The sequence below is a fragment of the Myxocyprinus asiaticus genome, chromosome 36, assembly GCF_019703515.2.
Source record: "Myxocyprinus asiaticus isolate MX2 ecotype Aquarium Trade chromosome 36, UBuf_Myxa_2, whole genome shotgun sequence".
Taxonomy (NCBI): Eukaryota; Metazoa; Chordata; class Actinopteri; order Cypriniformes; family Catostomidae; genus Myxocyprinus; species Myxocyprinus asiaticus.
The window spans coordinates 33,635,444-33,662,607 of record NC_059379.1 but is presented as its reverse complement, the minus strand read 5'-3'; the positions used below and the strand labels follow the sequence as shown (position 1 = coordinate 33,662,607).

The following is a 27,164-nucleotide window of genomic DNA, read 5'->3' as shown; positions in this document are numbered from 1 at the left end:
ACATAATGTGCTGATTATTCAAATTAATCCCTTATATCGGTATTTTGTAGAAGATAATTCAAATGCATTACATTATAGAAGATGAAAGCATTGAATAGACAAAAATTTTCTGTATTGTTTAGTGTATTTCCATATCGTCAAGCATAAGCTTATCACTGGCCTAAAGTCCACAAGAATCCATTTTGACTTTGTCAATTAAGTTAAACTTAGGGGCCCTTCACACAAGACGTGTTGTTGTTTGTCTATGTACACACTTCCTGTGTTTTTTAGTGCCTTTTGCCATGAATGCCACGTTTTAAAGATGACATGTGAAATCAAAAGCAGTTCAACTGTGAAACATGCATTATGATACCCTTGCATTCTGTTCCACTCTGTTGTGCTCCATTCAGCTGCTTTTTAAAGTAAGAATGCATCCTGTGTGAACAACCCCTAACTCATTCTATACAGCCTGCTCTCGATAAGCTACGCTGACTACAGAATTTCCACAAAAAAAAAAAAAAAAAAACATGCTTTGCATGTAGGTGGAGTTTTAAGTTTAAATTGTGTAGGAAGAAAAATAAAAAAGAGAATTCCCTAACTATAGAATTTATTACAATGTCATTTATGGCAAGTCAGTTCACTTGGTGGCCATATTAGTAACACCCTGAGGTAGTTTTTTCCAGTCATGCAAGGATAGCTCCTGTCAACTTGAATGGGGAAAGACTGAAATATCCAACACTGTTGGTGAAGATTGGATTCAAATAACATATTGTAACATATCTGACTTAAATGGTATCATAAATTGTTTTTTTCTTTTGCTGAAATAACACACACAAATTAACTCTGGAGTACAGCATTCATGCATAGATGAGTTGTCCATCTCCCACCTTTATAGTATCTCTGGTGTGGGCCAGAGAGCATGAATATTGTTATTTTATTTTTATTTTATTTTTTTTCGTAATTTTGCTACATTTATTGTAGTAAATTAACGTGTTAAATTGACTGCCCTAGTCATTTTGAAATGTATTGATAAATGTGGTTTTTCCTAATAGGTTTTCCAGTTCCTATTTTTTGTATCAGAATGGACACCACAATTACACCACGACCATCTGTGTCTCAACCGCGGTCTGATATTTAACGGTTTCATTACTCCCTTCTGTCTATAGATGATCGCATCAGATGGAGTTCAGGAGAGCTCTCCAGTCACCGTTAATATCACTGTAATCGATGCCAATGACAACACGCCCACCTTCCCCAACGTCTCATACAGCGTCAATGTGTACACAGACATGCTGCCCGGGGACACAGTCCTACAGGTAATCATTAACTTACACCCTGTTTGCACCATTAATCCACTCATTTGAATTAATAGCTGTTGTTTATGAGGGTCTTATTGCTGGAATAATTGCTCAGATCTCTGTTTAGTCTTCGTCTTGACTGGAAAAAAACAAAACAAATAGAAATTACTTTTTGCATTTTAGGACCATCAAGAATATTTGCATTATGAATTATTGTAAGCAAATTTCCATCGCAGATATTGTCATTAGTGTAAATTGTCTGTATGTTTTACTTTATTATTATTATTATTATTATTTTATATTTATTTATTTAGGTAATTCGCATTATTGTCAATGGTGATTATTTTTACATTATCATTACTGTAATAGTAATGCAATGTTTATATGTATTTACAGTACTGTGCAAAAGTCTTAGGCACATAAGATTGAGTTTAAGATTAAGATAAATTTCCCAAACATTTTTGTCTTAAAATGGTTACTTATATCTTCAGCTTTAGTGTGTTAATAGGAAATATACATTTTTGACTAATAAACATTAATTTTACAAATAGAAAAGATTAAAATAGAAGATCAAAGAGCCCTGCAACAGATGGCATGGCCCACAAAGAGCCCCCTACTGAACATTGTGTCAGTCTGAGATTACATGGAGACAGAAGTAATTGAAACAGCCGAAATAGATAGAAGAACTGTGGTGAATTCTCCAAGAAGCTTGGAACATCATATCTGCCAACAACCAAGAAAAACTGTGTCCAGGTGTACCTAGGAGAATTGGTGCTCGGTGGTCACACCGAATATTGATTTATCTTTTTTATGTTTACTGGACTTTGTATGACATAAATTGATAAATGAAAACTATTTATGGCATTATTTTTTGGAGGAATCCTAACTATGCAACATTTTTCACTAGTGGCCTAAAACGTTTGCACAGTACTGTGTGTATGTATGTATGTATGCATTTTTTATTATTTTTTTTCACATAGAAAGATTAACATGAATTGCTTTGTTAGTAATACCTTTTATGCAAAATGACAGCATCAATTTATTATATTTTCAGCTGACAGCAGTAGATGCTGATGAGGGTCCCAATGGGCAAGTAAGCTACACAATCCTGGCGGGGGATCAGGGACACTTCAGCATCAATGACTGCATGGGACTGATCACTGTGGTGCCTGGTGTCAACCTGACTGTGGGCCGCACCTACGCCCTCACGGTTAGGGCCTCAGACAACGGCCCTGCATCCCAAAGAAGGTAAATCAGCTGAAAACCCAAGGGCCTTAAAAAAAAGTGTTCTCTCCCCTATAACAGTACAATCAACTAGGGCTGGGCTTTATATCTATCTATCTATCTATCTATCTATCTATATATATATATATATATATATATATATATATATATATATATATATATATATATATACACACACACACACACACTACCGGTTAAAAGTTTTGAAACACTTATTCTTTATTATAATTTTTTTTCTTCACATTTTAGAATAATAGTAAAGTCATCAAAACTATGGAATAACATAAATGGAACTATGGGAATTATGTTGTGACTGAACAAAATCCAAAATAAATCAAAACTGTTATATTTTAGCATCTTCAAAGTAGTCAACCTTTGCCTAGAATTTGCAGACATGTACTCTTGACATTTTCTCAACCAACTTCTTGAGGTATCACCCTGGGATGCTTTTTAAACAGTATTGAAGGAGTTCCCATCTATGTTGGGCACTTATTGGCTGCTTTTCTTTATTATTTGGTCCAAGTCATCAAATTCAACATTTTTTTTTTTATTACATTTTAGTTTTATAATGAAATAAATTAATATGTTGGCACAATTATATTTTTGTCTACAAAACTAATTTCAAACATTTAAGCATACTACTTCAGATCAAAAGATTTTTAAGATCATGTGAAACATTTCAGTCAAGTGTTTCAAAACTTTTGACCGGTAGTGTTTATGTATATATATATATATATATATATATATATATATATATATATATATATATATAATTGATATATATTTAAACATTTATATTAATTAATATAATATACTTAATATAATACTGATATAAATAATATTATATTTTATATTTAACTTATATACAGTACTGTGCAAAAGCCTTATTTGTACAGTGCACAGTGGAAATTATATAAAAGCAAAAACATTTGTCTTAAAACGGTTATTTTATATATTCTGCTTTTAGTGTATCAGGAAGAAATATCAGTTTTAGATTTCAACATTCCCTTTGCAAGTGAATAGAATAAAAGAACAACAAGGAGCCCTACAACAGATGGTATGACCCCCAGAGAGCCCGGATCTCAACATCATTGAGTCATTCTGGGATTACATGAAGAGACAGAAACAATTAAGACAGACTAATAGATAGAAGACTTCTAGTTCTCCTAGAAGCTTGGAAAATCCTGTCTGCCAACAACCAAGAAAAACTGCGTCCAGCTGTACCTAGGAGAATTGGCACCAAATTTTTATTTAGCTTTTTTATGTTTACTGGACTTTGTATGACATTAATTGATAAATGAAAACTATTGATGGCATTATTTTTGAAGACTTCTTCTTCAAAACAGTACTGTACTTTGCACAGTACTGTATTTTATTATTTCTATCTGTATACAAAAAATGTATCTTGATAGTTTTCATCATTTTGATGATATTCAATAAATATCTTAATTTGTATGTGTGTATTCTGATATGGCTTAAATCAGTTAAACAGCCTTTGCTGCCAAATACTTTCAAAATGTTTATTTTGAGAATTAAAACAGTAAAAATCTGGTTAAAACTCATAAAAATGTTTTCCACACTAAATGGTAGGAGCAAGAAATAATGATATTGATAATATTAATAAAGCAAAGTAATAAACAGTAATATTTGCCAAAATATTATTTATTTATTTATTTTGTCATACAGAGAATTCTGTGAACAAGTTTGAGTGGTTATGCAAAAGAATTGTTAATCAGATTTTTGAATTCATTTCAAACATTTGAAATGGATCAAACTTACAGTGCGTACTCTAAGGACAATTAGAAAACTTAATAGCCAGATACAAAGCACATTGAAATCACTGTGATAATCACAATGTTGCTTTTATTTTGCCTCCAAAATGATTGTGTATGCATTTTTGTAAGGAAGAATAAATGCTGGCACTTTAACTGAAATGTGGCACGTATACAAATGCTCTTTCTAAATGAGTTGGAAGTCACAATGGGCTTTTTTCTTTCTTTCTTTTTTTTTTTTTTTTTTTTTTTTTTTTTTTTTTGAAAAGCGTGAAATTTGGTCAAAAACTTGATATTTGACTGGTTGGTCTCACGTTTGAAATTATGTCAGTGTTATCATGCAATTCAAACTATAAATTTTGTTTTTATGCCCTTTTATGAAGTGTGTTTTCTAATCACTTCAGCTGCTGTCCATTCAGATGGGAGCGCTGCATGTATCGCCTTTCCTCTGATCAGCCCTCCACTTTACTACAAATTAAAGCAAGATACAATCTCATGAATGAACATCAAATGGGATGTTAAAGGGATAGTTCACCTAAAAATGAAAAGTCTCTCATCATTTACTCACCCTCATGCCATTCCAAGTGTGCATGACTTTCTTTCTTTTGCTGAACTCAAATTAAGATTTTTAGAAGAATATTTTAGCTCTGTTGGTCCATGCAATGCAAGTGAATGGTGGCCAGAACTTTGAAGCTCCAAAAAGGACATAAAGGTAACATAAAAGTAATCGATACAACTCCAGTGGTTTAATCCATGTATTCTGAAGTGATGTGATAGGTGTGGGAGAGAAACAGATTTACTGTAAATTTTCCTCCCTGCCCAGTAGGTGGCGATATGCACAACAAATGCAAATGGCCAAAGCAAAAAAAAAGCAAAAAAAAAAAAAAAGAAAGAAAGTGAAAGTGAAAGTGGAGATTGATAGTAAAAACAATGACTGAAATATTGATCTGTTTCTCACCCACACCTATCATTTCGCTTCTGAAGACATTGATTTAACCACTGGAGTTTTATGGATTACTTTTATGCTGCCTTCATTTGCTTTTTGGAGCTTCAAAGTTCTGGACACAATTCACTTGCATTGTATGGACCTACAGAACTGAGACATTCTTCTAAAAATCTTTGTGTTCTGCAGAAGAAAGAAAGTCATACACATCTGGGATGGCATGAGGGTGAGGAAATGATGAGAGAATTTTCATTTTGGGGTGAACTATCCCTTCAAAAGATGCAATGTAATTGGCTGAAATGATCATCTCTCATGTAATGTTAACTCTAGAGAAGATATGCTAAAATAAAAAATTATAAAAACACTTTCAGAGATGCAACAACAGATGCAGTGGATACAACTCATTTCAGAGTATTTGTTTTATGTTATATATGTCCTAAATTTTTTTTTTTAATGTATGGTGAATACATCCTTATTGTCCTAATGTCTGAAAATTGTTTGGAATCTTTAGGGTCTGCATTTTAAAAAAACAGGGTTTTATAACAGCCATCATTTAGATGATTATATCTCGGAAACGACTTGGAGTAGAAACATAAAAAAAAAAAAATATCTAGCTGCATTTCTATCCAACTATTTTTATGCACATTTTGAAAATGTGCATAAGAAATCCTGAATGGAAACGCTTGATATGCAAATAAACTCTCAAAATTGGCATAAAATATCGTGCGCTAGGATAAGGTGGATTTTCTAGTTTTGTATTAATTAAAATGTGCATTAAATTGATGAAAACGGCTTATCCGCATGAACGTTGACGTGCATGACAATTTGTAAAGCGCGATGGCAATGCGCCCGTCGGATGTTATAGGTGTGCGAGAGCTTGACGTGACTGGCTCAACGAAAGGCCCGACCGTGGCACACAATTCTTCAAACGTAGCCCTGATTAGTCGAAAGTGCTTCACCCACAGTTCGTTGTTAAAGTGAGACCTCACAATCTACTAGAACTGTTTTGACGAGGGCGCTCCTAGGTATATGGAGGCTGTCGGCGAATGGGAATAGCCATTTGAGCCCTCATTGTGTGAGCTATTGCACTTATTCTGCGACATCTCCTGGTAGCATTTAATATCATAATGTACAATTGCTTGATTACAGCAAATACAACTCTCCCCGAAGCAAAGAGGTCATTTAGCTGCTCCATGACAAAAAGGTGGGTTACCAATGCGCATTTACAGTTCATGGAAATGCAAGATGTTTCGCATTTTCTTTAGTCAAATTTTCAGAAATATGCATTAAAAATGCGAAGCATTTTGATGGAAACTCATCTAGTAGAAAGCCAAGACCTTCCTTTTTTCACTTTAGTACATGAAACTCGTGATTCTGGGCCAGTGTGACGCAAAATGATGCAGCTGGTCACAAAAATATTTCACAAAAAATGCAAACAGATTTTATATATTCAGTACTGGATATCACCCAGCCCTAGACTCAACCTCACAGTGTTCAATCTATGCAATGCCACAGGGTGACAGATTTTGCTTCGGAAATATCCTAGAGAACACTCTGCAGATTATGTCCCCGGCTCTTGTCCATCTGACACTTGGAAGAGCGGAAATTAAGGGCTTTTCTGTCTAATTGCCGCCACCTCCACTCCTGCCCAATTCATACAGGCCACTGTGCTCTGTAATTCTTGTTGACCACAGGATCAATACAGCAGAATGAAGCAGAAATGGAATCTGGCACGTGTGGATGCAGGAACTGCATTGTTTCACTTTGTTGTTGTTGCTCAGTTTTAAAAGAAAAGTTCACCCAAAAATGAAAATCCCATAATTTACACACTTCAATGTGTAAATTTTTTTAGTGAGCTGCACAGATATGTTCACTATGAACTCTATGCAAAAATATAGAAATAAATAAATAAGTAAAAAAAAAAAATAAAAAGCATTAAGATGTTTAACAAATATATATCAGCACATGGGTTTGGAATCAGTGAGGGCCAGTAAATATTGAAAATGTTTTATTTTTGTTGAATTATAACTTTAACTGAGACACTTTTGAAAGCATCCAATATGCACAAAAAAACAGAATCTATAGCTAAAGTGAAAGTTCTTCCCCAAAGAGTAATACTAATTGGAAGAGTGTAGCTATTTTATGGAGTTAGAGTTTTTAATGAAAGGTTTATGGTTAAAGCCAGAGGCAGCAGGTGTGTTATTATATGTTTTGGGCATATGGCTGTTCAGCTCATGAGAGCCAGATAGTTATTTTCATCATTTTTTTTTTTTTTTTTCTATTTCAAATTTTTATGAGTGCGTTGGCATCAAATCCATCTTTTAAAACCCACCATATTGAAGCTTTTCCAAATTGAAAACACGCCCCAATATGTTGCAATTGCAATTTCACGCACATTGATGAGTGCCTTGAAACAGTGTGCCATAAAACTTTGAATAGTATCAGGTGAGTTTTGAACTTAATGTGAAGAAAAGAAGCCAAAGAAAGGGATTGTTATTTGGCATCTCCTGATGTGTATTTACAGAAGTGCTCAGATCAGAGAGAATGCACCTTCAGTGTTTTTTATTTATGTTGTAAAACAGTCATTATTTGATTCTGACTTTGAAAAAAAATAATTCATTTATTGAAACACACACATTAAAAAAATAAAAATAAAAAAAATAATCAAACAAAAATATTTCTAAATTCAAATTACACTTCAAATGAAACAAAAATATAATCAAAATAATGACGTGGTAATAAATAAATAAATAAATAAAAATTCAGATATTTTACCCTCTCCAGCTTTTTCAACTGGCCCCTTTTGCAGTGACTTAAAAATCACTCTATGACAGCTGGCTCTCTGGTGCAGTCAAAACAACCTGGAGCTGAACACGCTTAAAACAGTGGAGATGATAGTGGACTTTAGACACCCCAACATTGACCCCGCCCACCATTCTGAACAGCACTGTGCCAGCAGTGGAGTCATTCAGGTTCCTGGGCACTACCATCTCACAGGACCTGAAGTGGGCGACCCACATTGACTCCATTTTGAAAAAGGCCCAGCAGAGGTTGTACTTCCTTTTCCAGTTGAGGAAGTTCAACCTGCCACAGGCACGGCTGATACAGTTCTACTCAGCAGTCACTGAGTCTGTCCTCTGCACTTCTATAACTGTCTGGTTTGATTCAGTTACCAAGTCAGACATCAGAAGACTTCAAAGGATAGTTTGGAGTGCTGAGAGGATTATTGGCACTTCCCTACCCACCCTGCTAGAACTGTACACATCCAGAGTGACCCCATTCATCCAGCACACTTCCTCTCTGAACTGTTGCTCTCTGGCCGGCGCTACAGAGCACTGATCACCAGAACCATCCGGCACAAGAACGTTTTGTTTTTCCTCAGGCCATCCACCTCATGAACAGTTAAAACTGCCCCCAGATACTTTCCTTTGGTCAGTACAACCATGTGCAATGTTCAATCCATCAGTTCCTACTTATATCCATTTTTCATTTATATTCTTTAACATATCCTACCTCTTCATCAATACATCACCTGCACATAACTGTTTATCTGTATATAAAATATTCTAACAACATTATTGCACTGTTGTATATTTCTCTTTTTTATCTGTTATATGATTTTTTTTATTTATTTATTTTTTGGTCACTATATATATATATATATATATATATATGTTTAATTGTATATGTTTGTATATACGTTGCATTCTCTTGCACTGGAAGCTTCTGTCACCATGACAAATTCCTTGTGTGTGTAACATTTATGACCATGTTTCTCAAGATACACTACTGTTCTATTTGCATGTACTAGTTGCACATTAACATCTCTATCACCAGCAGAACAAAAGTGCTTGCTTTTTTGGCTATTAGTACATTGATAAAGAGCATTTACTCAAGGTTGTGCAGAGGGTGTTAAGTGTAACATTGCACATATACATTGTTTTGTGTATTCTCAAGCACTTTGTGGGATTTTTTGGAAAATAAAATCAGAAAAGTCAGTTTTTTACATCCATAGAGTTATATGAAATACATTTATAGACATCTATGCAATATTTAGTTTAATCCAATTTAAACAAAAGAAAAAAAAAAAAAAAAAGTTTTGCTTATTTCCATGACATTAATTTAATTGTAAACAATTTGTCTTAATTGTTTGAAATATTTCAAGCAAGCACGTTTAGCCATTGTTTACTACAGGGCATCCAGAATTCACAATGACCCCCCCCCCAAGGCAAGGTCCAGAGCAAGTGCAACAGCCTTAATTTCTCTTTGGTATTTTTTTATTTTTTATTTATTTATTTATTTATTTTTTATTTTTTATAAATTTGATACTTTTAAATTTGTTTGTGAAACAGTTCTAAACAACAAAAATCTATTTGCTAATATTTTCAGGCATGGTCTGCAAATAATCAGCAGATTTCAATTTCATGTTGATTGGACAAATAATATAGGAGTAATAGCAACAACAAAACATTTACATAAAATAAAATTATGGCCAACCATGGTATCATTGTTCTCTGCATGACCCACACAATCTAACAAGACCAGTCTCACAAAAGTCCTTTTTGGTGTGCTCAATGTCAAATTTGTTGATGATTGGCCAATGGCTGCCATGTTTCTCAATATATGCAACTGTCCTCATGATCAGTGATGGCAACTCCCACAAAGACACTGAATGCAAATTTTGAAATGAATCGGACCAATGTTTCTATATTTAGAGCCACTTTCATATTGTTCCCTGTTATAGCGCCAACAAATGGTCAAACCCCGCAACTTTCTTCTGTGTGTTTTCAGGTTGAGCCCTTATATAAGTGTCAAGTTTGGTGAAAATATCTAATTTCACTTAAGATTTATATCAATTTACATAAAGGCAGAGACCACTTTTAAAAATAATCTGCCTGTTTTTGGCAGTTACTAGCAAAATTTTGCCATGTTCTCTTATATCTTAAGAAATTTACTAATGACGCTTCTTAATTTGGTGGTTTCGTTCCGAACGGACGAACGGCTTTGAAGCAATTTTCTAAAGTAGTTTCGGAACTATTTTCGAAGTGGCAACAGGCCTTAAGGTAAACCATAGCAAATATGGTATATTTACACTTGGCAAGTCCTCCCGAACTTAACGAGACCAGTCCTGTGAAAATAGACCAGCGCCACTAAAAGTTATAAGCTCACAAAGTTAAACAAATTCATTTTTCCACCACTAGGTGGCGCCGGACCCAAACGTCTCAGGCACCTTCAGAGCATGGTCCTGATGACACATCCAAAGTTTCGTAACGATACGCCAATGCGTTCATAAAATACAGTATTTTGCAACAAAATTAAAAATGGCCGACACCCAAAATGGCCGACATGGGAAAATTGGGTATTGTTTGACTCTGAATGTTTCACTGAATCTAAAGAGACCAGTTTTATAATTTTTGGCCAAAGCGTTCAATAGTTATAAGCCAAAATAGCTGTTTTTTCTATCTCCTGATCAGTTGGGGGCAGTGTGGCGAAACACTGCAAGTGACCTCAAGGCATGATGGTGATGACACATACCAAGTTTTGTCACAATCCGTCAAAGTGTTGCGGAGATACAGCATGAAGTCCATTTTGGCATGCTCGCCGTCAACTTCGTGAAGCCATTTCTCAGAAATGATTTCAAACATCAAAAAAAAAGTGATAACTTTTGTGTAGCTCTTTGTGAAGCTCATGATTGCTTTAAAGCAATTTTGGTGGAAATCGGACAAAAATTGTAGGAGGAGTAGTAAAAAAACGTGTTTCCTTAAAATTAAAAATGGCGGAAAATCTAGTCGGGCGGAAATCGAAACCAAGGTATGCATTCGTCTCGGCATGAGCGCAGGAATCATGGGAATTTTGTCTCTAGGACTTACAGTTCAAAAGTTATTAGTGTAAATATGAGTGAAAATTTGACCTGTTGGTGGCGCTAAAGGGTTTGAGTTACAGACTCCAAATTTGCTGTGGTATCAGTTCAGACTGTCCTCTAGCTGTGTGAAAAATTTCACAACTTTCCTGCTAACGGTTCTATGGGCTGCCATAGACTCACCTGGCAGAAGAAGAAGAATAAGAACACTAAAGATTACAATAGGGATCTTCGCCCTTTCAGGGATTGACCCCTAATAAAACAGCTACAACGGTGATTGTCAGGGACATAATTTCCACTGTATTTTCAGAGTTTGGACATGAACTTTATTATTTTTTATCTCATAACTGCAAATGCAGGAACTGGTTTTATCTTTGCGTTGAGATTAGACGTGCTTTTCAAACATCTAAGTGCAATGACCTATTTGTCAGGAAAATAGCAAATTGCACTTTGCAACACTACATTAACAACCAATACACCCACAGTTTGCGTGCATACACCCACCCATAGATAGCACAAACAAAAATTGCGCTAAGAATTAGTGCTCTCTCAGAAATTGGATAAGATGTTGCGCATGGTCGTTGTGCATAGTGCTGCGCTTAACACAGTCAAGAAAACAGTGCCCTCCAAGTCCCCTGATGAAAAAAAAAAACAAAAACAAAAAACAGCTTAAACCAGCCTAAGCTGGTCTATTGGCTTGTTTTATAGGGTTTTGGGACATTTTCAGTTTTTCAGGTGAAACCAGCTGAAAACATCTAAACCAGCTAGAGACCTGCTGAAAACCAACTAAGACCGGCTTTAACCTGCTAAGACAATAAGCCGGCTTTGGCTGGTTAAATGATGCATTATATGTACTCTATTAGAGTCACAGAAATGTGATGTTATTAAATGTTTATACTGTGCTTGTTTTCTCAGGAGTTCCATCACGACAGTTTATATTGAGGTCTTGCCACCCAACAACCAGAGTCCTCCCCGTTTCCCTCAGCTCATATACAGCCTGGAGATCAGTGAAGCTATGAGGACTGGAGCCACACTGCTCAACATACAGGTGACCTGCCCGTCCTCTCTACACCACCTGAGTTTCAGCACCTTGCACTGTTCACATTAGGATCTCTATAATGTTTGAACAAAAAGGGGGGAATTCACTAATGAATTCCCTGATAAATTGCACAAATTTATAGCATTGTTTATTTGCACATGCTGTTTGCATTGTTTTAGTGTCCAGGTTCACCAAAGGAATTACACATATCACGTTCAACCGTGTAGCTGTGTCGGCTATATTTTTATGTTTTACATGTTGTTTTACACGTTGTTTTCAAAGAAATCAACCTACGAATGGCTCATTAATTGTCTCTGCAAATCAAGCTGGGTTAAGAGAAAGTATTTTAACATTCTTCAGCTTTTAACTGTTTACGATCTGCTATCCGTGGATGGTGATCCAGCACAACATTAATTGCAACTAGCAAAGAGCACTGATTTTTGTGAATACAGCACATTTTATAAGTCAAGGGGTGTAAAGTAACTGAGTAAAAATACTTAATTATTATACTTAAGTATTATTTTTTGGGATTTGTACTTCACTCGAGTGCAATGTAAACAGAATACTTGTACTTTTACTTAATTACATTTACAAATAAAAAAAAAATACTTTTTACTCCTTACAATTTTATTTAAACTTGAAAAGTACTTTGTGCAATGATATTTGCAGATCATTTTCTTTCGTCTTACTGGATTGAAGTTGCCTTTTCACTACATATGACAAACGACTGACAGAGGTCAGTCATTTCAAATGAAGTGTCGCCCGGCGGCTGTATGGAGTTCTGACCATCTGCAGAGGCAGAATTTCAGATCTGATTTGAGCTTCGGATACATTTAAATATTTGTGCGACTAGACCGTATGTGACCACTCGAAAGAATGTGATGTATTCATTCAAAACTATGAGCAAGAAGTGAGAAACACTGACAGTTTTTGTCTTAAATTTTACTCTAAATGCCTGCTACTGCTACAGATTAGACAGTTATGAAATCAAAATGTATCATTCACGTTGCATATATATATATATATAAACAAAAGGCTCTTTGTTATTAAATGTGTACGTCATTTATTTCTACACTTGCCTTCATATTTAAATTATATCTATGAATTTCTGCTCCCTTTTTGCTGAATTTGTATTGTTGTTGTTAGGCAACTATTCATTATAATAATAAATATAAAACCAGCAATGACGATGATAATGATAATAAAAGAAAAGGAATGTTAGTAAATATTAATTATGCATTTTATTGAATTCATCCATCTGCTCAACAGCAAGGTTTGGTAGCAAACCTCAGGAAACAGTTCACAAATCCAACAACATAACTAATTTTCTTCAAAGATTATTTTGAATTGTTTTTGTTTTATGTCTCAAGGGGCTGTGTGCTCTGACATCACAATCCGTGAATGCCTTCTCCCATTCATCGAACATTGCGTGACTATGGCAAAGTGCGTGTGTGGCTTGGGGGGCGTGGTCATGTGTCAATCTGCGGGAGAGAGAGAGCGGTAAGTCTCGTCACCTGGCTCATAATTATCTCTAACACCTGTCTCTAATTATTGTAATGGCAGAGGGAGACTTAAAAGGCACGCCAAAGCATCAGAGAGGGAGAGAGTGTCCAGAAAGCACAACAGCCCCGAACCGAGAGTGAGAGTGTGTTTGTTTATGATTTGGAGTGCTTTCAGTTATTTAAAAAACGATTCCTATGTTATCGACGGTTAACATCGATTGTGTGTGGTTAAGAAAGAGAATAAAAGGACTGACCTTGAATCTGCTTCATTGTCTCCTGACTCCTCCATTGCCAGGTTCTCGGCACCACTGTGAAAGGATCTTAGTTCGGGGCAATGGAGGATCATTGACTGGTTCAAGGTCAGTCCTTTTATTCTCTTTCTTAATCACACACAATCAACGGCAACCGTCGATAACAAAGGAATAGTTTTTTTTAAATAACTGAAAGCACTCCAAATCATAAACAAACACACTCTCTCTCTCTCGGTTCAGGGCTTTCGTGCTTTCTGGACACTCTCTCCCGCTCTGATGCTCTGGCGTGCCTTTTAAGTCTCCCTCCGCCATCACTATAATGAGAGACAGGTGTTAGAGATAATTATGAGCCAGGTGATGAGCCTTACCGCTCTCCCTCTCCCACAGACTGACACATGACCACACCCCCCATGCCGCAGTGTGATTAATTTTTTAATGTGATTCATTCATTCATTTATGTGATTCATTACACGTCTCAGGGCGAATGTCCACTGTGTAGGCATGAAAAGCGAGTGAAACGTTCTCTCGAACAGATGAGGTTTTTAAGGTTAATGTTCTATCAGGATTTAAATTAACAAAAAATTCCTCCCTACCCTAAACCTTAAACCGATAGTGTCATAAAAAGCAAATGTGTGATGAAAAACACAATTGCGTCATTTTGTGTTGCTTCTATGACACTTTGGGCTCACAAGTCGACTCGTGTGCTCTTCAAGACTTGTACCCTGGTCCTTTGTATCGTATATGCAACACTCTATCAGTTGAGCTTCCATGCAATTTGATTACACTTAAACAAGCTTGTAAATGTAGTTGGTTATGTAATGCAATTATTGAAATGAGTCATGTGCTATAGTAAAAGTGTTTATATGTCATAAGATAGCATTGTGTGAGGAACAGAGAAGTAAGTGTTTATGAACTGATTATCTGCCATTTTACTTGTGATTTGATTAAAAGGGATAAAAGTCATTGTTTTTGCGCCTCTAGTGTTCACTCCACCAGGAAATTGCTGTATTACATACTGTACAATAGGCCACATAAAAATCATTTTGCAAAATTGTAGTTATTGTAACATGATTCTTTGACCAGGTTGCGAATGCCTCTGGTGGAGACAGTAAAAAGGCGACTTAACAAACCAGTCGAATTTAATAACATCCTCTGTCACACAATCTCCTCTCTTGATTTAATTCTAGCTAGGAAAAAGGTTGCTTTTGACTTTTTTTAATACTTAAGTACAATTTAATGTGAATACTTTTTTTTTTCTTTCACTCAAGTATGTTTTTGGCTAGATACATGGACTTTTAATTGAGTAAAATTTTCAGCCAGTATCCATACTTTCACTTAAGTATAATTTCTTAGTACTTTTTACACCCCTGCATAAGTGTCCTTTAAATAGACAAATTTTGCACTGAAAGTAAGGACATTGATTTAAAGGGATAGTTCACGTAAAAATGAAAATTCTCTCATCATTTACTCAACCTCATGCCATCCCAGATGTGTATGACTTTCTTCTGCTTAACACACATGAAGAGTTTTAGAAAAATATTTCAGCTCTGTAGGTCCATACAGTGCAAGTGAATGGTGGCCAGAACTTTGAAGGTCCAAAAAATACAAAAAACAAACAAACAAGGCAGCAAAAAAGTAATCCATACAACTCCTTCTGAAGCGATCCAGTTGGGTTTAGGTGAGAACAGACCAAAATATGACTGCTTTTTCACTGTACATCTTGCCATTTCAGTCTCTAGGTACGATCATGATTTCAAGCTCAGTTACACTTCATAGTGCTTGACACATGCGCAGAGCGCCAGATGGCACCATAGGAAGTGTAATCGAGCTTGAAATCATGATTGCCAAGGAGACTGCTGTCAAGATTTATAGTGAAAAAGGAGTTACATTTTGGTCTGTTCTCACCCAAAACCAACTGGATTGCTTCAGAAAACATGGATTAAACCACTGGAGACATTTGGCTGTTATGATATTTATGTGATATTTGGACCTTCAGAGTTCTGGTCACCATTCACTTGCATTGTGAGGACCTACAGAGCTGAGAAATTCTTCTAAAAATCTTCATTTGTGTTCTGCAGAAGAATGAAAGTCATACACATCTGGGATGGCATGAGGGTGAGTGAATGATGAGAGAATTTTCATTTTTGGGTGAACTATCCCTTTTAATAAATACACAAGAATGGCAGCAAAAGCACTTTTTCTTCTGTGTTACCTGTATAAGCAGAAGTGAGTGTACCTGCATCACTTTTACTCAACCTATATTAAAACACTGAAATTTAAATCATTTCACAAAATCATATGCTCTCCATTGCTTTTTGCTATCTTTCATATGGACACGGTGCTTCCAATGCAGGATATCATCTAGAATACTGAGTTTCCGACTGGTAAATAAGATTTTGTTTGGTCAATCATGCTCAGAACTCGTAATTATGATATTTCCGACTCCACTTGAAGGTCAGATTAGACAGAAGATATGGCAAAGTTTGTGAAATGTTGTGCACTGAAGTATCTTGTTTAGTGAATTCACCCCAACGTGTATTCGTTTTAAATTTGGTACACTCTTTGCATGCTAGGATTTAATACTTTTCAAAGTTGAGAAAAAGTAAATATATATTTTGTGTTTTGCTGTCGGAGATTTCCTGATGGCAAAGACTTGAGGCTGGAGGAGCGTCAAGTGGAGTTTGTCTGAACGTAATTGAATTAGTGTAACACAAAAATGCTGTCTGTCATTTGCAGGCAACAGACCGTGAAAGAGATCCCATCACATACACCATCCTGAGTGGAGATCCAAACAACGTCTTTGAAGTCTCCCAAAAGTAAGCTCACTTTGAATGGCCAGGGAACAGCTGCTCTGCAAAAAATGTTTTAAAAGAAAAGTAATGGCATTCAATGAAGAAGAAATATTTAATATTCTCTATTATTTCTAGGTCAGTGTTTCCCAACCACTGTGGCACACTATTGTGCCATGAAAGATTGTCAGGTGTGCCGTGGAAAATTATCAGATTCCACAAAATAAATCAGGGCTCCAGACTTCGACTAATTTTGCGACCATTTATCCTAACAGTGCGATTAAAAATTGCAAGAGGTCGCACTGGTGCAACTACAAAGTTGGCTGCCTCTCTGATTGTGCATTATCGTTTTTTGTTATGTACGAGAAATATCAAACGGCAAATGTTCCAAACGCAAAGGAAACAGCTTTATCCAGATCAGTCAGCACTGCTCAATGGACAGATCAGTGCAGACGTGCATTTACACGTGGACCGTCTTGAGTGCTTAGCCGAGCAGATTATCATAAACAGTGCTGCGAGAAGCGTGGGCTGGGTCCCGGATTCGGCATTGATTATTTGTTTAAAACCTCTATGAGAACCCATAATGTGTTGATGATTAAACTAGTTAAAAATTGTATTAAACGGCCCCAACATTCTAAACAGCATTGAAAAGGAATAAAGGAGAAATCTGCACAATGAGCAGACTGAAATGGTAAGGTTTCAATCCACACATCACAGATATTAAAAAATATTTACCATGAACTTATATAAATAGGTCAGTGTAGTGAGGGAATACAATTTAATTTCTGGATTTTTTTCTTTTTTTTTTTACAAAAAATTTCAATAATTCCATATTTTGTTTTATGGTTACTTCTAATCATGGTTTTACTTTAACTTTGTTTACTATGATCTTATTGCACAGTTAAAACTATGGATACAATTGACCTTCTGTGTAAAATCTTTTCTAATGCCCTCTGATTGTAGAAAAAAGGCTTTGCTTGTCTTCAGATGACTGTATTTTAATCAGATAAGATCAGATAAGATCCTGATAAAAAGAAACCATGAAAGAAAGCTCAATCTCACTGTCAGAGTATTTTAATTAAAAAAATAATATGCTTGTTTTTTCATTACCCAGTTAGTGCTCTTGCCACCTGTGACCTATGTGACTTGTGTTTTTTGCATTGCCGAATTTCAAACTTTATTATGTGGGATAGAGGTGTGTCGTGGGATTTTTTATTCATAAAAAGTGTGCCGTGGCAGAAAAAAGGTTGGGAAACACTGTTCTAGGTCACTAATCATATCTAAGCAAATATGCAACCATGTACGCTCCTGTGAACAAAAAAGGTCAGTTTTCCTCGCATACCTAATATACCAAAGGAGGGGCATACCAAATGTAATGAAAATTGTCTGAAATTCATTCTCATTTTTTAAATTTTTTTCAGTTCAGCTTTTCGCTCAAATTGTTATGCTGACAATAATAGTTGATATGAAAAATGTTTTCAATTTGAAAAGAATGCAAAAGAATTTTGGACCCCACTGTATCTGTTTGAGTGAAAAATGGTAACACTTTAAAGTTCCATTTGTTAAGGGTTTATTAGTGGGTTCATTAAAGGGATAGTTCAGCCAAAAAGGAAACTTCTCTCATCATTTACTCACCCTCATGCCATTATAGTAAAAAAAAAGAACTTAAGTATTGACCTGTTTCTCACCCACGCCTATCATGTTGCTTCTGAAGATATGGATTTAACCAATGGAGTCATATTGATTACTTTTATGCTATCTTTATATGCTTTTTGGGGCGCAAAAATGTTGGCACCCATTCACTTACATTATATGGACCTACAGAGCTGAGATATTCTTCTAAAAATCTTCAATTGTGTTCTGCAGAAGAAAGAAAAGTCATTCACATCTGGGATGTCATGAGGGTGAGTAAATGATGAGAGAATTTTCATTTTTGGGTGAACCATTCCTTTAATGACTAAATTAACTTACAAATGCATAATTAGTCATTGATGTGCATTTTTAACAAGACTTTCATTCAGTACCTGTCAAAAGGTGAGTCATTTACCTCAAATGTTATAAAAACCTAATAGCATTTATTCAACATTAGTAACCTTTGAAAATGTACTTTAATGTAAAGTGGACACATCTGAGGCATTTATTGGTTGAAGCATAAGTAGGCAACATTACAAACCTAGGTACATAAAGTTCAGTAAGGTTTATGGTCATCAGGCTTAATTATATGATATATACTGTGAATAAGCATAAAGACCTGAATAGTGTTTTTGCTAAGACTAGGTAAAATCATTACTTTGACATCAACATGACAAGGAAACTGATATACATCTTATTAATGTTAAATAGCACTTATTCAACGTTAGCAACCAGAGAAAATGCACCTTAATGTAACTCCTGTGAAGCATGTATTAAGGAGTTGCCAACATTACAAACCTGTTCATAAATGTTCTGTATGGTTTAATGGCCATCAGGTTTTATTATGTGATATATACAGTCAATGAGCATAAAAATCTAAAAAGTGTTTTTGCAAGGACTTTTGAGACGAGGTAAAATCATTCTATTGACATCAATGGTACCAGGAAACTGACAACACAACTGAGTCAAGGCATTACAATAATTAACATAGATACAAAGCGGACTGTAGCAAAATGACATAATTCTTCTTTTAAACTGCAGTATAATTGTCTTTTTTGCTGCATTGTGACATAAATCATGCATTATGCCATTATATGTTTTTGATCAGTATAACTATAGCTAAATGTATTGATAAAGCATTTATGACGTGTAAGTTTCAATTCTCACTATTGAGCTAATCCACTATTCAGGATTTGCATAAATGTCCCCCATTTATTAATGTTGGTATAACTGCATATCAGTGATTTATAATGCATTTGTGAATAACTTGTTAGTCATTAATGAATCCCTTTATAAATCCTTAACAAAGCGAACATTAATGTAAAGTGTTACCTTAAAAAAATAAATAAATAAATAAATAAATTCTTCAACATAGTTGCATGGTTAAAACCATATCTTCACATACACTGAATGCAGATTACATCTAGACTCAAACAAGATGGATAATGAATAAAGACTTAATAAAGACAGAATAAAGACTGACTGGTGGCCAAAAGTTTGAAATAATGTACGTATTTTGCCCTTATGGAAAGAAATTGGTACTTTTATTCACCAAAGTGACATTCAACTGATCACTAAGTATAGTCAGGACATTACTTATGTAAAAAACAGCACCATCACTATTTGGAAAAAAGTCATTTTTGATCAAATCTAGACAGGCCCCATTTCCAGCAGCCATCACTCCAACACCTTATCCTTGAGTAATCATGCTAAATTGATAATTTGGTACTAGAAAATCACTTGCCATAATATCAAACACAGCTGAAAGCTATCTGGTTCGTTAAATGAAGCTTAATATTGTCTTTTGTGTTTGTTTTTGAGTTGCCACAGTATGCAATAGACTGGCATGTCTTAAGGTCAATATTAGGTCAAAAATGGAAAAAAAGAAACAGCTTTCTCTAGAAACTCATCAGTCAATCATTGTTTTGAGGAATGGAGGCTATACAGTGCTTGAAATTGCCAAAAAACTGAAGATTTTATACAAAGGTGTACACTACAGTCTTCAAAGACAAAGGACAACTGGCTCTAACAAAGACAGAAAGAGATGTGGAAGGCCAGATGTACAACTAAACAAGAGGATAAGTACATCAGAGTCTCTAGTTTGAGAAACAGAAGCCTCACATGTCCTCATCTGACAGCTTCATTGAATTCTAACCGCTCAACACCAGTTTCATGTACAACAGTAAAGAGAAGACTCAGGGGTACAGGCCTTATGGGAAGAATTGCAAAAAAAAAGCCACTTTTGAAATAGAAAAACAAAAAGAAAAGGTTAGAGTGGCCAAAGAAACACAGACATTGGACAACAGATAATTGCAAATTATGGATTATGGAGTGTTGTGGATCTTAACCCCATTGAGCTTCTGTGGGATCAGCTAGACTGTAAGGTGCGTGAGAAGTGCCCGACAAGACAGCCACATCTATGGCAAGTGCTACAGGAAGTGTGGGGTGAAATGTCACCTGAGTATCTGGACAAACTGACAGCTAGAATGCCAAGAATCTGCAAAGCTGTCATTGCTGCACATGAAGGATTTTTTTGAAGTAGTTTAAGCAGTTTGCATTTTTTTTTTTTTAAATTGTAATAGTAATTTTTCATGTTATTATTTATTTATTTATTTATTTATTTCTCCCCAGTATGGAATGCCCAATTCCCAATGCACTCTAAGTCCTCATGGTGGTGTAGTAACTCACCTCAATCTGGGTGGCAGAGGACGAATCTCAGTTGCCTCTACCCACCCTAGCAACCGATCCAATTTGGTTGCTTTGGAGACCTGGCTGGAGCCACTCAGCACACCCTGGGATTCGAACTCATGAACTCCAGGGGTGGTAGTCAGCATCTTTACTCACTGAGCTACCCAGGCCCCCAATTTTTCATGTTATTAATGTCCTGCCACTTTGGTGAATAAAAGTACCAATTTCTTTCCATAAAAGCAAAATCTGTACAATATTCCAAACTTTTGGCCGCCAATGTATGTGTGTACACACACACACACACACACACATATATATATATATATATATATATATATATATATATATATATATATATATATATATATATATATATATATATATACAGTTGAAGTTAGAAGTTTACATAAACTTAGGTTGAAGTCATTAAAACTCTTTTTTTTTTTTTTAACCACTCCACAGATTTCATATTAGCAAACTATAGTTTTGTCAAGTCATTTAGGACATCTACTTTGTGCATGACACAAGTAATTTTTCCAACAATTGTTTACAGTCAGATTGTTTCACTTTTAATTGACTATATCACAATTCCAGTGAGTCAGAAGTTTACATACACTAAGTTACCTGTGCCTTTAAGCAGCTTGGAAAATTCCAGAAAATGATGTCAAGCCATTAGACAGTTAGCCAATTTTCTTCTGATAGGAGGTTTACTGAATTGGAGGTGTGCTTGTGGATGTATTTTAAGGCCTACCTTCAAACTCAGTGCCTCTCTGCTTGACATCATGGGAAAATCAAAAGAAATCAGCCAAGACCTCAGAAATAAAATTGTGGACCTCCACAAGTCTGGTTTATCCTTGGGAGCAACTTCCAAACACCTGAAGGTACCACGTTCATCTGTACAAACAATAGTACGCAAGTATAAACACCATGGGACCACGCAGCCATCATACCGCTCAGGAAGGAGACACATTCTGTCTCCTAGAGATGAAAGTAGTTTGGTGCGAAAAGTGCAAATCAATCCCAGAACAACAGCAAAGGACCTTGTGAAGATGCTGGAGGAAACAGGTAGACAATTATGTATATCCACAGTAAAACAAGTCCTATATCAACATAACCTGAAAGGCTGCTCAGCAAGGAAGAAGCCACTGCTCCAAAACCGCCATAAAAAAGCCAGACTACAGTTTGCAAGTGCACATGGGGACAAAGATTTTACTTTTTGTAGAAATGTCCTCTGGTTTAATGAAACAAAAAAAATTACTGTTTGGCCATAATGACCATCGTTATGTTTGTAGATAAAAGGGTGAGGCTTGCAAGCCAAAGAACACCATCCCAAACGTGAAGAATGGGGGTGGCAGCATCATGTTGTAGGGGTGCTTTGCTGCAGGAGGGGCTGTTGCACTTCACAAAATAGATGACATCATGAGGAAGGAAATATATACATATATATAATGTGTATATATTGAAGCAACATTTCAAGATATCAGCCATGAAGTTAAAGCTCAGTCGCAAATTGGTCTTCCAAATGGACAATGACCCCAAGCATACCTCCACAGTTGTGGCAGAATGGCTTACAGACAACAAAGTCAAGGTATTGGAGTGGCCATCACAAAGCCCTGACCTCAATCCAATAGAAAATGTGTGGGCAGAACTGAAAAAAGCATGTGTGAGCAAGGAGGCCTACAAACCTGACTCAGTTACACCAGTTCTGTCTGGAGGAATGGGCCAAATTCCAGCAACTTATTGTGAGAAGCTTGTGGAAGGCTACCCAAAACATTTGACCCAAGTTAATCAATTTAAAGGCAATGTTACCAAATTCTAACAAAGTATATGAAAACTTCTGATCCACTGGGAATGTGATTGAAAGAAATAAAAGCTGAAATAAATAATTTTCTGTACTATTATTATTCTGACATTTCACATTCTTAAAATAAAGTAGTGATCCTAACTGACCTAAGACAGGGAATGTTTTCTACATTTAAATGTCAGGAATTGTGAAAAACTGAGTTTAAATGTAGTTGGCTAAGGTATTGTATGTATTAAACATATACCTGGTAACAAAATTGAAAGATATGTCATCTATCTGTAAAATAATTAAATTAAGTAGATGGTTGCATAAATGAGTACACCCTTGATTAAATTCAAATGTGCAATATTTTAGTACTTAGAAAGTCAGTAAGCACAGTGTGTCTTACCGTGTAAGATGAAACAGTAACTCCAATTTGGCTTCCCACAGCTTTTGCCAGCTCTGAGGCATGTGCAACATTTCAGGAATCTTGTCATAAGTCCATCCTGTGTCACTTTTGCTACCGTGTTTTGACTCAGTAACAGTGATTTGCTAATACTCTTGTACATTGTCTTCTTTTGTGCAATTAAATCATTTTCTTTCTTCATTTACTTGACAATTCTCTCCCATGTGGTCCATTTGTTGAGTCTCAGCATGATTCAATGGTATAAGTAACACTTTTACATTTTACCCAACTATGTCTATTTGAGTGTGATGGTTCAAAAGAATAATTTGCTGATCAATGTCCCTCTACTAGCACCAGAAAACATTTTATTAAATTTCACGATGGTGTACTCATTTTTGCAACATGGCCTTTTATCATTTTGATAAGAAAGTAATTTTTTCTTGTTTAGTATTGACATGTTTCATTAGTATCTGATAAACCAGAGTTGCTTGAACATTACAATATACATGAACACCAAATATGTCTTATTTGTAAAGAGAAATTGCTGAATTTGTTAGGTGTCAGAGAGGGTGTACCGGTACTCATTTATGCTCTCTCTCTCTCTCTCTCTCTCTCTCTCTCTCTCTCTCTCTCTCTCTCTCTCTCTCTCTCTCTCTCTCTGTATATATATATACCTCTAATTAAAAAGCAGCTGAACACATTTTCCCAGTGGACTTTTTCAGCTTTGGTGTGTGGTGAAGGCAAAATATCACTTAAATGTTTTTAGAGCAAACTTTAGGAATGTTTTATTTTATTCAGCATTCAGTAAAGCAAGTAAACAACATTAGAGGTCTGTCTCTAACTCTAGGGCATTTCAGTCATTGCCCAAAGCAACACTTCTGATCCAATTCTTGAGTTCTCAAGGCAAGATGTGCAAAAAAAAGCATACAATTTTAATGAGCTGTTACTGTCCCAGCAAAAAGCAAATGATCAACTGGACAAATGTGGCTACGATTCCTGGACTATCTGTGCTCATTTCACAAAGTTACGCTCCCCTTCCCCTCCTCTCCTCTTTTCCACAATGCCCTCTGCTCCCCACAGAGTTTCAAATAGAGCTGTCTGTTAGATGGAACTGTGTAACTGTGGAGTCTGGGAAAGTGTGGCTGGAGGGTAAATACGATAATATAAAGTATACGTATGTTAAAAAAAAAAAAAAAAAAAAAAGCATTTTTATGGAGGCTGAAAGTTTGGGGTTATCCTTTCATAAAGTATGCAAAATGGAATTTAAAAGTGGCATTATGTAAGATTTTCAACAGATTTTCAACATTATCTCCAGTTCTGTGTGTTCAACACAGCAATCAATTAGAAAGAAAATCACAAATAAGATCTTTTTTTTTTTTTTTTTTTTGTATTTCAGTTGTTTCTCCTTGACAGCATTGAGATTAAAAGGGAGCTAATTGAGTTTTAAGTTTATTTCTGAGTTTTTTCTCCTAAGAAAAAGACCTCATAATCTCACATGTATCTTCTAGAGTTTCGGAAGAGATCTCAATAATGTCTCAGATGGTGCTCAGATTTGCCAAGATACCAAAGTGTGCAATCAAAAGTCAGAAATTTCAATGCGAAATTCAAACATTTCATTTCATTGTCACAATTCATACTTGTCCTTATAAGATCAGATAATTTGCAGAAGTTTAGTACTAATTGTTTTTGCAGCTTAGTTTCAATAAGTTTTGAGTTATGAAAGCAACAGTATGTTTTCATAGTACAACAAAATCTTTTATCTCAAAAGATCAAAGGAAATTGTAGCCCTCATTAAATTGCCTCTTTAACATGGCATTTGTGATGCAACAAATTTGCAAGCAATAGAGATATATATTCCATCCACTGATTCCCTTTCAGTTATTCTGAAAACCCCAGATATAAATGACATTTCCATTATCAGCTCGGTCTGGCATGGATTATGTTTGCAGCTGCTGCTTATAATAACAATAATAACTTTATTTTCTGCGGTTATCATTACAGTTGATATTATTCAAAGGGGAATGATTCAGGTTGCATGCATGCTCTTTGACGTGTACAGATGCTGCTCTGCAGTGAATGTGTGATGAATACACATGAGGTCCTCCGGAGCCTTGAAGATGCCGCTTTGCATTTCTTTATTTCATTTGGAGAACACATGACTGTCTGCTGCAGGATTCATATATCTCACAGGATCTCCAGTGTTTGCAGGGGGCATATTATGTTAAGACAGGATGATGTTGTGGATGTTTGCCTGTTTGCTAGACTCGCAAACACAGATTTTTGACCATATGCATAAATTCTGGTCCACTTTGCATCTTAATCTGGCCAAGAACCGCCAAGTTAGACGGGAAAAGGTTGCTGATGGGCCTGCAAAGCAATAAATTACAGTTTTCTTTGTGTTTTTATGGCATTTAGTAGTGGGTTTTACTAAAAAAAGTTGACTCGTAATTGACTGTACAGAAAGCATCGCAGATATTATCAGAATTGTGTGTTGACTTTCACAGACAACTTGATAGCATAGTGGAATATAGAGTATAATTCTGTTTATAAATATTTAGTTTACTTACTACTATGCATCTCAAACAAAACTCTGAGTATCTTTCAAAGCTTTGATCTCACTGATCTGGAAAACGTATCTTCCTCAAAAGCCCTCATTTTTTACATCCGGAAACGTAAACACAATTTCATCTTGGCATGCCATCTGGGGCTGAGACCACATCTTTGCAAACATGAAATACTTTATACTTGTCTATGATTTTCAGTTAAGTTTGGGAATAACAACAAAGTCAGTTATGAGACACTATAAATGTTAAGCAAATGTGCCGAATTTATTGTTATTCAAGAAATCCTTATTTTATAACTTTAGTCTGAGACCACATCCATACTACATTTTCAGTCAAGAACAGATGGTTTTTGCTACATTTATGCTTTTCATTCACACTACAACTGCATTTTCCTCCACTGAAAACTAAGACTTTCGAAAACACTCTTTATTACCACATACTTTGCAAAATGATAACATTAGGACATAAAAAATTATGTTTTCAACTGAAAACATATCCAGCGAATTTCAAGTTCAGCTCGCGCTCACATTCAGAAAAAAAAAAAAAAAAGGTTTGTTGTGTACTACAAATGTGATGATCAATGATGTTGTGGCATTAACCTTTCAATGCATACCTCTGGTCTTTAGAGGCCTCTTTACCTCATCCATTTTTGGAGTTGTGCCCACGCCACTTTATTATTCCTCAATCTATCTCTTAAAAATAGTGTAACAAAAAAAAAAAAAAAAAAAACGCCAAAATAGGAAATTTAAAAAAAAAAAAATATGGTTTAAGTACCAAAAGTGTATAGGGTTATTAGAGACCCTGTCACACCATCAGCTGTTCCTGTCCTCTTTGCTCCATCTGTTACAAGATCCACTTCTCCAGCTTAATGAACTACAAATCCCAGCATCACTCTCTTCATGATCACACACACCTGTTCATCATCTGTTCATTAAGACTCTCACTATATATACCAGTCTTCCCCTACAGTTCTCTGCGAAGTCTCGTCAGTTCTCCAATAGTCTGCGATTTCAAGCGTTTTCCACTGTTTGTTTTGCTACATTGTTAATAACCCTGCCTGTTTATTGATTCTCCCTTTGCCTTTTGTATTGGATTTTGTTTGCCTGTTCTCTTGCTCTTCTGGTGTGACCCCTGCCTGTCTCTGACTACGAGTTTGTCTATTAAATCTTTGCACATGGATCGTACCTCATCTGCGTCTTCGTTACAGAAGACTTCACCAGCTGACGATCCAGCAGTGTCCTCTGCGCTGCACGCAGCAATCAGCTCTCAGAAATCTCTCCTCACTGAACATCATCAACAGCTTGAAAAATTATCCACTGTCATGGATGAGGTGCTTGGATTTCTCCGTTCTCATATGGGAGCTTCAACCACTACATAACCCATCAACTCCACACTGACACCGGATGGAAGCAC

At 35.7% G+C, this 27,164-nt stretch overlaps 1 protein-coding gene across 1 annotated transcript in view; it reads left to right on the top strand.

Moving 5' to 3' along the window:
• The window catches only part of pcdh15b (protocadherin-related 15b), a 423,399-nt gene that overhangs the window by 191,639 nt on the left and 204,596 nt on the right, over positions 1-27,164 (top strand). Inside the window, exons 14-17 of the mRNA XM_051673714.1 lie at positions 1,146-1,295; positions 2,332-2,525; positions 12,013-12,145; positions 16,626-16,705. Coding sequence (XP_051529674.1) covers positions 1,146-1,295; positions 2,332-2,525; positions 12,013-12,145; positions 16,626-16,705 — 557 coding nt within the window. The remainder of the gene's footprint in view (positions 1-1,145; positions 1,296-2,331; positions 2,526-12,012; positions 12,146-16,625; positions 16,706-27,164) is intronic.